Here is a 10,682-nt window from a genome sequence, read left to right on the forward strand (position 1 = left end):
GAGAACCAGAGGAGGATAGAGACCCGCAGAGGGGAGGAGACCCAGAAAAAGCCAGAAGCCCTGACCTCAAGCAACTGGGTGCTGGAGAGGGGTCCGCAGGTGGCAGCGGGGTGGGGGCTGAGCGTGGGCGGTGTCCGAGTGCAAAGGGACGGCCTCCTACGAATATCTGGGTTTGAGGGTGGGTTTGGGTTAGGCATGTGGAAGAAGGCGGCATCTGGGTTCCAGAGGAGGCGGACCCGGCCGGAGGGGGAAAGCGGAGGGAGAAGGGGAGGGGTCTGGATGCGGGGGCGGGGATCCCAGTTCCGGGCGGGGGAGGCAGGGTGGAGGGATCCAGCGCCGCCCCCGGCTCGCCACCTGGGAGGTGGGAGGTGGGATTGAGGGAGAGATGCGGACCCTCCCCACGCACTCCCAGCGGCCCGCCCAGGTCCCTAGGCCTTCCTGTCTCTTATGTCTCTGTCTCTGGGAGTTTCTGCGTCTCCGTGTCCTTACCTCCTCCCGGGACGTCGCCTCCCACCTCCTCTACTTCAGCCTGCCGGCGGGTCTCTCATCTCTATCGGGAGGTGCCCTGAGTCGTGGCCTCTCTGAGCCTGTCTCTCTCTACGTGTCTCATCGCATCTATGCATCTTTCAGTCTCTGTCCCAAGTCTCCTCTGTGTGCCAACATTTTCTCCTTCCCTCTGCCCCGTCGGTCTCTGTCTCTCTACATCCTGTGTCTTCCCCGTTTCCACATCCCCATCTCTCGCTACCTCTTTGACTCCGTGTCTCCGTCTCTGTGTCTTTTCCCTAGGTTTGCTGTCTACAGATCTCTGTCCCTCTGAGTGTCTCTGTGTCTCCCCCCGACCGCGGACCACCAATCTCCCTCCCCGGGTCCCCCACTCTCGCTCAGGCTCAGGTTGGAGGGGCGGGGTGGGGGGGCGCTGCGGCGGGAGCTGTGTGTTCCCAGCGCAAAATAGACTCCTGTTGCCATGGCGACGCGAGCGCGGCCTCCGAGACGCGAAGCTTCAGGCTGGGGGGGTGAGGAGGGGGGGACACCTGGATCCGAAAGGCGGGGGCCGGGGGCGCCGGCGCCCGGTCCCAGGGGCTCCTGGAGGAGGGGGGAGGCAGGGACTCCTAGATCCCTGCGGAGAGAGGGGGTGCTGGGCGCTCTGACCGCGGGGTCCGGTGACCGGGCCTTCTGGGAGGGGTCTGGGATCCAGGGGCGGGGGGGGTCTCTGCTTCCCCAATGGGGGGCGGTCTGGCTGAGAGCTCTGATGCCTGGGTCCCTGGGGGACTCAGATTGCCTTCTTGGGCACCCAAGGATGCGGTGGGGGCGGGGGGAGGACTAAGACTCTGAAGGGGCTGAGGGGCCCTGACTGGGGGGTCCGTAGAGTCCCAACTCCCAGATTTCCAAGGGGGCTGCAGAATTCTGGGAGCCCCTATGTGGATCCCCGGGCTCCTGCGTCTTAGGGGAGCAGGGACCACTCAGATGAAGCTGTCTGTCCTTCCCATCCATTCATCCATTCATCCGCATGCCTGTCTCTTCCTTCCTCCCCGTCCCCAAGTCCCTCGTGCCTCAGTTTCCCCCTCCGCATCGGGGTGCGGTCACGCTCACCTCACTTTCCGGATGCGGGACCCTGGGGGAGTCGGGGGTGGTGGCGACGTGGGGGGCCGGCCAGGGGAGGCAGAGCCAGCGCGTGTCTGCGAGCCAACCCGGCTGGGCGTGTGCGCGCGCTGATAGGGGGGGCGACCGGCAGCGAGTTGGGCGACCCCGGGCCGGCAGTTCTTTTCCGTGCAGATGCGCGCCGGCTTCGGTGCAGATGTGACAGTGGCCAGCCCTCGCCTTTGCCTCGCGCCGGCTTGGAGTTGAGAAGAGGCACCTCCCCCTCCCCACCTGCTGGGGACCCCTCTTCCCCCACCGCCCGCAGCCCCCAGTCGCCCCCGGGATACCCCCCAAACCCAAGAATGGTTCAGTCCACAGTCACATCAATGTTTATTCTCTGAGACCGGGTCCCACACAGCCTGTGACACTCCCTCCCCCTTCCCTCGCCACCCCTTGAAGTGGCCCGGGGGCCGAGCCCCACCTCCAGCTCGGCTCAGCCAACCCCCGCCCAGCTTCCAGGAGTTTCATTTGCATTTCCGGGAGCTGCCGCCCAATGGAAAAGCGGCACCCACATCCCCTCCTGAGGGGGCGGTACCCCCGGTGGACTGCACCACTCTTGGGATCCAAGAATGGGGGGGAAAGCGCTTCTGCCAAGGTCCCAGGGACAAGAAGGTGGTCTCCCCTCAAGGCAGGGTAGGGAGTTCAGCGGAAGAGGGGGTTCTGGCCATGGAAGAGGCCCAGCAGCCCGCTGTCTGGGGCAGGCTCCTTGATGATCTTCTGGATCTGTAGGGTAGGGGTAGGGAGTCAGGAAGCGTCAAGGGTTCTCATCCCCATGACAGATCCAAGGGATACTTCTCCATTTTCATCTCCCTTGCCCCCTTAGTAGCAACTGGCCAAACCAACCGCTGCCTCTTCTCAAAACTTTTCTTGGGGCCTTTCACCATAGCCACCAGGGTTAGCACCTGGTCATCTGCCATCTTGGTCCACCTTGCTGACTTGGACCACTAAGGGTGACCGACTCTGTCCTGGGGCTTCTTGTCTGCACATGCTTCTTCTTAAGTACTCTCACCTCTCCTATCCCTCAACTCTCAAATCCAGTCTTCGCCTTGCCCCTCAACTCTGGACTCACTTATCCAGCTGCCTCTTAGATGTTGGTGGTCACTTGACCTCTCAACCTCATTGCCGCCACCTCCACCCCCATCAGTAGAGAGCTTGAGCAACTGCGCTCAAGCCGGATCCCCTCTCTGTGCTGCCTCTTCACACCTTGCACCCATCAGCAATCCCTGTCATGCTAACCTGCAGAGATTGAAAAATGAAAATAAGCAAAGCCTGTATCCCCACCGCTGCCTCCACCCTGGTTTCCCCCCTTCCTACCACATATCCATTAGCCACCTGGCACCACACACAGATCTGACAGTGTCCAGCCCCCCTGTGCAAACCCCCATGGCTGCCCCTCCCCACCCCCACCAAAATCTCTGGGAAGTCTCGGCTCTGGCTCCTCCCTGCCTCCCCTCCTCCCACACTCACCCTGCACTCACCATGCCCTGCTACCGTTCCCTGAACAAGTCAAGTTCAGTCCCACGTCCAGGCTTTTGCCCTAGCTGTCCCCTCTGCCAGGACCACTTTTTGGATGACTGGCTGCTCCTGCACTTTCAGGTCTCCACTTTAAGGCCACCCCCCAGGAGGGGCCTCCCAGCTGCCAGCCCCCATCTTATTTCTCACACATTCCACATGTTCCCTCCCCAGCTCCAGGCCACAATGCGAAATTGAATACAGACTGTCTTTTGCTATTGCCCCTGGACCTGCCACACTGGCTGGCACATAGTAGGTGCTCAATAAATGCTCAACAGAACTGAACTAAGAGGAGGGGAAGGGGCAGATCTCAGAGGGCTGGGAATCTCAAGTTCGGGCATGTCCCGTTATCCTAAGGGCCAAGGGTGTGAAGCAGTGGGGACTACCTGGTCAGACCTGGGTACTAGGAAGGCCACTCGGGTGGTGGGTGTGGAGGCTGGACCTGAGTGCCACAGACTGGAGGAGGGGGTGGCGGGAAAGGGTCAAGGGGCTCCCGTCTGCAGGGCCCCTGCTGGACTGTTCTCTCCCGTCTGCCTGGCTCCCTCCCATCTCTACCTCACTCTAAAATCACCTTCTTCCGGGAGGCCTCTGGACCACCTTAGGCAGCCCCTCCTCTGCACACCTGGCCCCCTCCCCTGCTTTATCTCTCTCTACAGTCCTCGTGGCCAGACAGCTTCTCCTTTCATTGATTTATGGTGTTGACCCGCAGTCTCCCCCCACTAGAACTTAGCGCCCCTGGAGGCGGCAGCCTTCTGTGTTCCCAGATGTATTCTGTGACTATGTGGTGGGTGCTGAAAAGATATTTGCCGTTTGCCTGGGAGATGGGGGAGGTCAGAGTGTGGGGCGTGGGGGTCAGTACCTCCTTGAACTGGGGGTGGGCGGCATCACGCACGAGCTGCAGAATGAGCCCTTCGCTGGTGGAGAGGAAGGCGCCGCTCTGGTGCATCCGGGACAGCGCCACCAGCCGGTCCACCTGGCTGCGGGGGGCGGGGGGGGGCGGTGTGTGTATGCGGTGTCAGCGCCTTGGTCTGGACACCCAGACACCTGGCAAACTCGGCAGGGATCCCGCCCCCTGGTTCTTCCTGGGAGCCCCAAACCCATCCCACATGCACCCCACCCCTGAGGGGACCCTCTCACCTGCGGGAGGAGCAGGCGTCCACCACCACGTGGACCTGCAGCCCTTGGTCCAGGAGGTCCAGGGCTGTGTGCTAGGGGCAGAAAGAGGTCAGGACTACCCCTGGACAAGAACAGTGATTGGGGAACCAGGATGGGGATGAGGGAGGCTCGGATCAGGGCAGGAGGTCCCCAGATTACAACAGGATCCTAGGCAGGATGGGAGCCCCAGGTAAAGAGAGGGGTCCTTAGTGAAGGTGAAAGTCCCAGGTCAGGAGGGGAGTCATGGGTCAGGAAGGGGAGGATAGAGAGTTCTGGTCAGGAAAGACACCCTTTTTAGGTTGGGGAGGTCCCAGGTGTGAATGGAGGTCCCCAAGGTTCAGCTGGGGTCTCACCAAGATGCAGGCTTGTGCCTCCAAGCCACAGAGGAGCACAGAGCGCAGCCGGGGCCGCGCGTCCAGCTCCTGCTGCACCACGGGCACCATGCTGAAGCAGGTCTTGGCCCGTGGCTGCAGACCCTCAGCCCCCAGCTCGGGCACTGTGGGGCCCAGGCCCTGTGGGTACTGCTCAGTCAGCACAACGGGCACATCCAGGAGCCGGGCCACCTGGGTTGGGGTGAGGAGCAAAGGTCTGAGCCCAAGGAAGGGGCTGGGGGCCCAACTCCTAGGTCTGAGGGAGGAGGGGCCGGGGCCCTGGACTGGGGGGTCTGAGGGGGGAGGGGCCGGGGCCCTGGACTGGGGGGTCTGAGGGGGGAGGGGCCGGGGCCCTGGACTGGGGGGTCTGAGGGAGGAGGGGCCGGGGCCCTGGACTGGGGGGTCTGAGGGAGGTGGGGCCGGGGCCCTGGACTGGGGGGTCTGAGGGGGGAGGGGCCGGGGCCCTGGACTGGGGGGTCTGAGGGAGGTGGGGCCGGGGCCCTGGACTGGGGGGTCTGAGGGAGGTGGGGCCGGGGCCCTGGACTGGGGGGTCTGAGGGGGGAGGGGCCGGGGCCCTGGACTGGGGGGTCTGAGGGGGGAGGGGCCGGGGCCCTGGACTGGGGGGTCTGAGGGAGGAGGGGCCGGGGCCCTGGACTGGGGGGTCTGAGGGAGGAGGGGCCGGGGCCCTGGACTGGGGGGTCTGAGGGGGGAGGGGCCGGGGCCCTGGACTGGGGGGGTCTGAGGGGGGAGGGGCCGGGGCCCTGGACTGGGGGGTCTGAGGGGGGTGGGGCCGGGGCCCTGGACTGGGGGGTCTGAGGGGGGAGGGGCCGGGGCCCTGGACTGGGGGGTCTGAGGGGGGAGGGGCCGGGGCCCTGGACTGGGGGGTCTGAGGGGGGAGGGGCCGGGGCCCTGGACTGGGGGGTCTGAGGGGGGAGGGGCCGGGGCCCTGGACTGGGGGGTCTGAGGGAGGAGGGGCCGGGGCCCTGGACTGGGGGGTCTGAGGGGGGAGGGGCCGGGGCCCTGGACTGGGGGGTCTGAGGGGGGAGGGGCCGGGGCCCTGGACTGGGGGGTCTGAGGGGGGAGGGGCCGGGGCCCTGGACTGGGGGGTCTGAGGGAGGAGGGGCCGGGGCCCTGGACTGGGGGGTCTGAGGGAGGAGGGGCCGGGGCCCTGGACTGGGGGGTCTGAGGGGGGAGGGGCCGGGGCCCTGGACTGGGGGGGTCTGAGGGGGGAGGGGCCGGGGCCCTGGACTGGGGGGTCTGAGGGGGGAGGGGCCGGGGCCCTGGACTGGGGGGTCTGAGGGGGGAGGGGCTGTACCTTGAGCATGCGGGCGGCCACAGAGACGATCTGGGGGAAGAACAAGACATGGCGGAACTTCTCCTGCATGTCGCACAGGAAGAGGATGGATGATCCAGGGATGACGCGTCCCAGGCCGGGCCTCGCAGCTGCCATGTCCTGGGGTGGGCAGGGGTGCTGAGGGAGTGAGGTCAGGCAGGGAGAGGGCGTCCCAGGCCGAGCCTCGCAGCTGCCATGCCCTGGGGTGGGCAGAGGGGCTGAGGGAGTGGGGTCAGGCAGGGAGAGGGCGTCCCAGGCCGAGCCTCGCAGCTGCCATGCCCTGGGGTGGGCAGGGGGGCTGAGGGAGTGGGGTCAGGCAGGGAGAGGGCGTCCCAGGCCGAGCCTCGCAGCTGCCATGCCCTGGGGTGGGCAGGGGGGCTGAGGGAGTGGGGTCAGGCAGGGAGAGGGCTCCTCTGCATGTCCAGGGTCCACACGCTTACACCCCAGGCTCCAACTGTGATCCTCCGCCCACCCCCGGGGGGAAACCGAGGTCTAAGCAGTGACGTGTCCTGACTGAGGGCCCGCTGCCCCGTAGCAGAGGGAGCAGGACTTGAGCCCCGAGGCAAAAAGAGCTGCATTCTCCCAGCTGCGCCACCTCCCTCCTTCCTGGCCTGGGGTCCCTCAAGTCTGACTGCCTCCTCTGAAATGTAGTTCACCCGTGTGGAAAACTCACCAGCTGAGCCCCCCTCCAGGTCTTAGAAAGAAAGGCTGGGGTACCTGTGGAGTGGAATATTATCCAGCCATAGAAAGGAACGAAGCAACGACACAGGCCCCAGCGTGGAGGCCCCTCACCGCGATGCTCAGCGAGAGAGGCCAGTCACAAAAGACCACACGCAGGAGTCCGTTTACGTGGAATGCCCCAAACCCAAAACGGCTGCGTCCATAGAGACGGAGCAGGTTGAGGCGCTTCCCCCTCAGGGCGGCGGGGGGGGGGGCGGGGGGGGGGGGTGCGGGGTGCGAGGAGTGGCTGAAAGGGCTACAGAGTTTCCGTGTGGGGAGATGGCAATGTTCTGGAACTAGACAGTAGTGACGGTTGCCCAGTATCATGAGCATACTAAATGCCTCTTAATTGTACACTTCGAAATGGTCGAGATGGTAAAGCTTAGGTTATGTGTATTGTACCACAATTTTAAGAAAAAGAAAGAAAGGGACTTCCCTGGCGGTCCAGTGGTTAAGAATCTGTGCTTCCACTGCAGGGGGCACGGGTTCAGTCCCTGGTTGGGGAACTAAGATCCCGCATGCTGCGAGGTGTGGCCAAAAAAAAGAGAGAAATATAAAAATTAAGGGGGAGGGGACTGGTAGAGCCACCTGGCCAGCAGCCCTTTTAAAGGGGAGGACACTGAAGCCCCTGGGAGGCCATGAAGGCCAAGGTGCTGTGGGGACTAGAGGGGTGACTGCCCCTCCCCGCCCCCGTCAGGGTGAGCATCTGGGCCCTGGACACCCCAAGCCTCACATGTCCCAGCCAGAGGCTTGTGTCCCTGGGTGCCTGAGTTGCTGCACAAGTGGGAGTCCTGGCTTTTGTCTGCAGCTCCCTCCCTCTCTGCATGTTACTCACTTGTTTGTTAATTTATTTAGGAAACGGAGACCCTGTGGACCCAGTGGACCCAGTGGAGGGCAAGCCGGCTGACACTCACTGGGGGGAAGGTTCAGTGCTGGCTGGTGAGTCCCCGCAGGCGTCTATGATTATTCTTTAAACTGAACACATCTACCATTGAAAATGTTTTCTATGTGTGACATATCTAAAGTTTAAAAACTAGTGGATGGCTAAAATGGTGAATTTTATGCTGTGTGAATTTTGTCTCAAAAAACAAATGGAATGGAAACTCCCTCAAAAACAAAACCGCACTGAATTAATTAATTGCATAATTACAACTGTGGCCAGTGCTAGGATCTCTAGGGAACCTAATCCATCTTGGCAGAGCTCTCCCTGCGGAAGTGAAGAGAGAGGGAAAGAAAACCACCTTTTTGAAAACACAGAGCTGACCCTATCTCTCAGCTCTCCCCAAGGCCCCATGGCTTCTCTCTGTCCTCAGGACTACGTACCCTCCTCCCACAAGGCGCTGGACCGGGACCTGCCCGCCTCGGTGGCCAAGTCCCACTTCAGGGCCTCTGCCCGGGCAGCTCCCTCCACCTGGAGTGCTCTCCTCACTCCCATTCTCGGCGTCAGCTCTCCAGGGGACAGGAGGGACAGGGTCAGGTGGGGGCGGGGGCGCTGGACCGTCCGGAAGCCTGTGACAGTGACAGGAGTCTAGAGCGAGGAGGAGCTTCTCTTTGGGCTGTAGGAGTGGGGATTGCAAGAACCCCTAGGGAGAACCATGTGCCCATATTTCTCAGAATTACGGATGCACAAACCCTGTGACCCAGAGAACTCACTCCTAACTATCCTAAGTATTTATCCTGCAGACATACCGGTGAAATGACACAAAGTTATTCATTACGGGACAAGGTTATTCATTACAGGACAAGGTTATTCATTACAGGACAAGGTTATTCATTATGGGCATCTTCCCAGAGCAAAAGAATAGAAATAAATCCAACATCCACGGTTAGGGTACTGGTTACGTAAGTTATGGTATATCCATACTATGGAATTCTTTGCAGCAGGAAGAATCACAAGGGAGATCTTTAAGTAACAACGTGGAAAAGTGTCCAAGAGATGTTAACAGTGAAGAAAAAAAAAAACCATAATAGTGTGTCTAACAATGCTCCCATTTGTGCCAAAATGCAAGAAGAAAACAAAGTGTAGGTACTGTTCCTATCTGTATCTGCTCTCTCTGGAACGCACATAAGGAACAGGCTCTTTCTGCAGGGACAGGCCTCTGAGGGGCGGAGTGTGAAGGACATTTGATTTTCACTGTGTACTAGTCTGTTCCTTTTGAATTTTGGACAATGTGTAACAGGTTGTCTAGTCAGGAATAAATACAATACAGTAAAGGATTTACATAAGGCAAGAACCCAGCAAAACCAACCTGTGGCATTAAAGTTATGATAACAGTTATCCTTGGGCGGCAGTGTTGAAGGAGGGGGTGCAAGGGGGGTTTCTGGGGTGTGGGGGACGTTCGGCTTCTGGATTTGGATGCTGTTCACACCAGAGCGTTCTCTTTGTGAAGTTATTTGAGCTGTATATCTGTGATTTCTATTTTCCTACATACGTGATATACTTCCATAAAAAGTTTTCAAAATATACAATAAAATAGGGAGGCCTCGCTGGCTGCGGTGGGGCTGGACTGGAGGTGGAGGCCAGGGCGAAAGTGGGGGCTGGGGTCCAGGTGGCCAAGGGTGAGGCCTGGGCTCCAGTTCAGGCAGCGGGGACAGAGCGGGGAGGGGGCAGCTGGGCCTGGCTGTGGTCAGAGAGGGAAGAAGGAAGATCCTCAGGTTGCCAGTGGTCCGAGGGTGGCAGGTTCCAGGGACTAACTGGGGACCTGGAGAGGGGAACTGATGTGGGGGAGAAGATGAAAATGTGTGTGTGGGTGGCGGTGAATGTGGGGAGGGGTCTCGGCTGGAGACAGAGTTGGCGGTACTCTGGGGAAGTGATGAAAATTCAGAACGCAGCTCTGGGTGGAGGGAGCCCGAGGCCGGAGGAGGAGGAGCGGCCCGAGGTGGGCGGCAACCTGAGGAGCGAATGGGGCTGTTTAGATCCCCACGTGGGCTGGGGAACCCGGTTCTGCAGCCGAGACTGGCTGGCGGTGTGACCTTAGGCAAGTTTTAGCTCTGTCTGAGCCTCAGTTTCCTTCTTGAGGAAATGGGAGCCAAACCCACCCACCACGCAGGGGTGACGCGGAAACTTGGTAGAGAGGGCGGAAGCGGCCCGTGGAGAATTCGAGCCCCTGGCTAGCCAATTCTGGAGGGCCCAGGCAGGAGTCCTCCCCCGGCTGTCCTCCACCAGCAAGGCAGGGAGGTCGGTCCCCCCGCAGCGCCAGAGGGGCCTTATCAGGAAGGCGCCGGGACGGGGCCCGGCCCGTCCGCCGCAGGTGAGGCCTGGAGCCACTTACCTCCCGCAGCCGGACTTCCGCCGCTCAGGCCCACCCGCGGGGTTCGCAGGCCTGGTAGATGTTTCCCAAAGCCCGGACACTTGGCCCGCCCCCGGCTCCGTCCGCGTCCCGTCCACCCGGGCTGAGCCGCCCAATAGGCACTCGTCTAGCTCTGCTCAGCCCCACCCCCCGCTCCCAGCCAATCCGCAAGCGCCGCTACTTCTCCCTGGGGGGGGGGGGCTGCGTGTGGGCCAGACTGTGCTTCCTGAGAGCGTGATTGGCCCGTCAGGGGGCGGGAAAGCAGCCAGTCTGACCAATGGGGAGTCGCGACAGGCGTGAGTGGCGGGCCTAAGGCGGAGCGGCGCGGTGGGTACCGAGAACGCGGACTCCAGCTGGAGGAGTGGGTGGGTCGCTACCTGCCCCGCTGTAAAGTTCAGACCCCGGGGGCCGAGAGGGAGGGAGGGAGGGGCTGTGCCCAGGGCAGGGGATGGCTTGGGGTTCGAACCCTTGCTCTTCTGTTTAGAGACAGAAACTTAGCAAAGAGACCCAAGCATTTTCCTGGAAAGGGTTAAAGGCGCGAGGAAGCCAAGAAGTCCCTCCCTCTCCCCGCACGTTCGTTCTCTGTGCCTCAGTTTCCCCATCTCACAGCACCTGCCTCCTACGGTGGTGTTCGTAATATTTAGACTGTGCTTGGAAATGGGG

The 10,682-nt window shown here is 61.7% G+C and overlaps 2 protein-coding genes across 7 annotated transcripts in view; one reads left to right on the top strand and one right to left on the bottom strand.

Moving 5' to 3' along the window:
* Positions 1 to 1,951: 1,951 nt before the first annotated feature.
* ISOC2 (isochorismatase domain containing 2) lies at positions 1,952 to 10,127 on the bottom strand. Of its 6 annotated transcripts, none has more exons than XM_057533647.1 (8): positions 10,002 to 10,109; positions 7,165 to 7,250; positions 6,683 to 6,725; positions 5,992 to 6,129; positions 4,659 to 4,868; positions 4,288 to 4,358; positions 4,010 to 4,127; positions 1,952 to 2,361 (listed from the first exon to the last, which is right to left on the bottom strand). In XM_057533647.1, exons 4-8 carry the CDS (start codon positions 6,124 to 6,126, stop codon positions 2,281 to 2,283), a joined length of 615 nt encoding a protein of 204 aa, XP_057389630.1. In that variant the 5' UTR covers positions 6,127 to 6,129; positions 6,683 to 6,725; positions 7,165 to 7,250; positions 10,002 to 10,109; the 3' UTR covers positions 1,952 to 2,280. The 6 variants fall into 6 exon arrangements, with proteins under 6 accessions (XP_057389630.1, XP_057389631.1, XP_007181410.2 ...); XM_057533648.1 differs by lacking the exon at positions 10,002 to 10,109 and adding an exon at positions 8,053 to 8,167; XM_007181348.3 differs by lacking the exon at positions 7,165 to 7,250 and having other exon boundaries at positions 6,683 to 6,726; positions 10,002 to 10,119.
* ZNF628 (zinc finger protein 628) overlaps positions 7,646 to 10,682 on the top strand; it is a 28,288-nt gene continuing 25,251 nt past the window's right edge. Inside the window, exon 1 of the mRNA XM_057533474.1 lies at positions 7,646 to 7,668. The gene's annotated coding sequence lies outside the window, so the exon portion shown is untranslated. The remainder of the gene's footprint in view (positions 7,669 to 10,682) is intronic.

Source organism: Balaenoptera acutorostrata, chromosome 19 (genome assembly GCF_949987535.1).
Source record: "Balaenoptera acutorostrata chromosome 19, mBalAcu1.1, whole genome shotgun sequence".
Taxonomy (NCBI): Eukaryota; Metazoa; Chordata; class Mammalia; order Artiodactyla; family Balaenopteridae; genus Balaenoptera; species Balaenoptera acutorostrata.

Bases quoted from the DNA above. Each gene is read 5' to 3' on its own strand.
- ISOC2 (XM_007181349.3), bottom strand. From the start codon at position 6,126: ATGGCAGCTGCGAGGCCCGGCCTGGGACGCGTCATCCCTGGATCATCC. The intron at 4,128-4,287 runs GTGAGAGGGTCC...CGCCCCCCGCAG, and splicing joins GACGCCTGCTCCTCCCGCAG to CCAGGTGGACCGGCTGGTGG. The intron at 2,362-4,009 runs GTACTGACCCCC...CCTACCCTACAG, and splicing joins CCCACCCCCAGTTCAAGGAG to ATCCAGAAGATCATCAAGGA.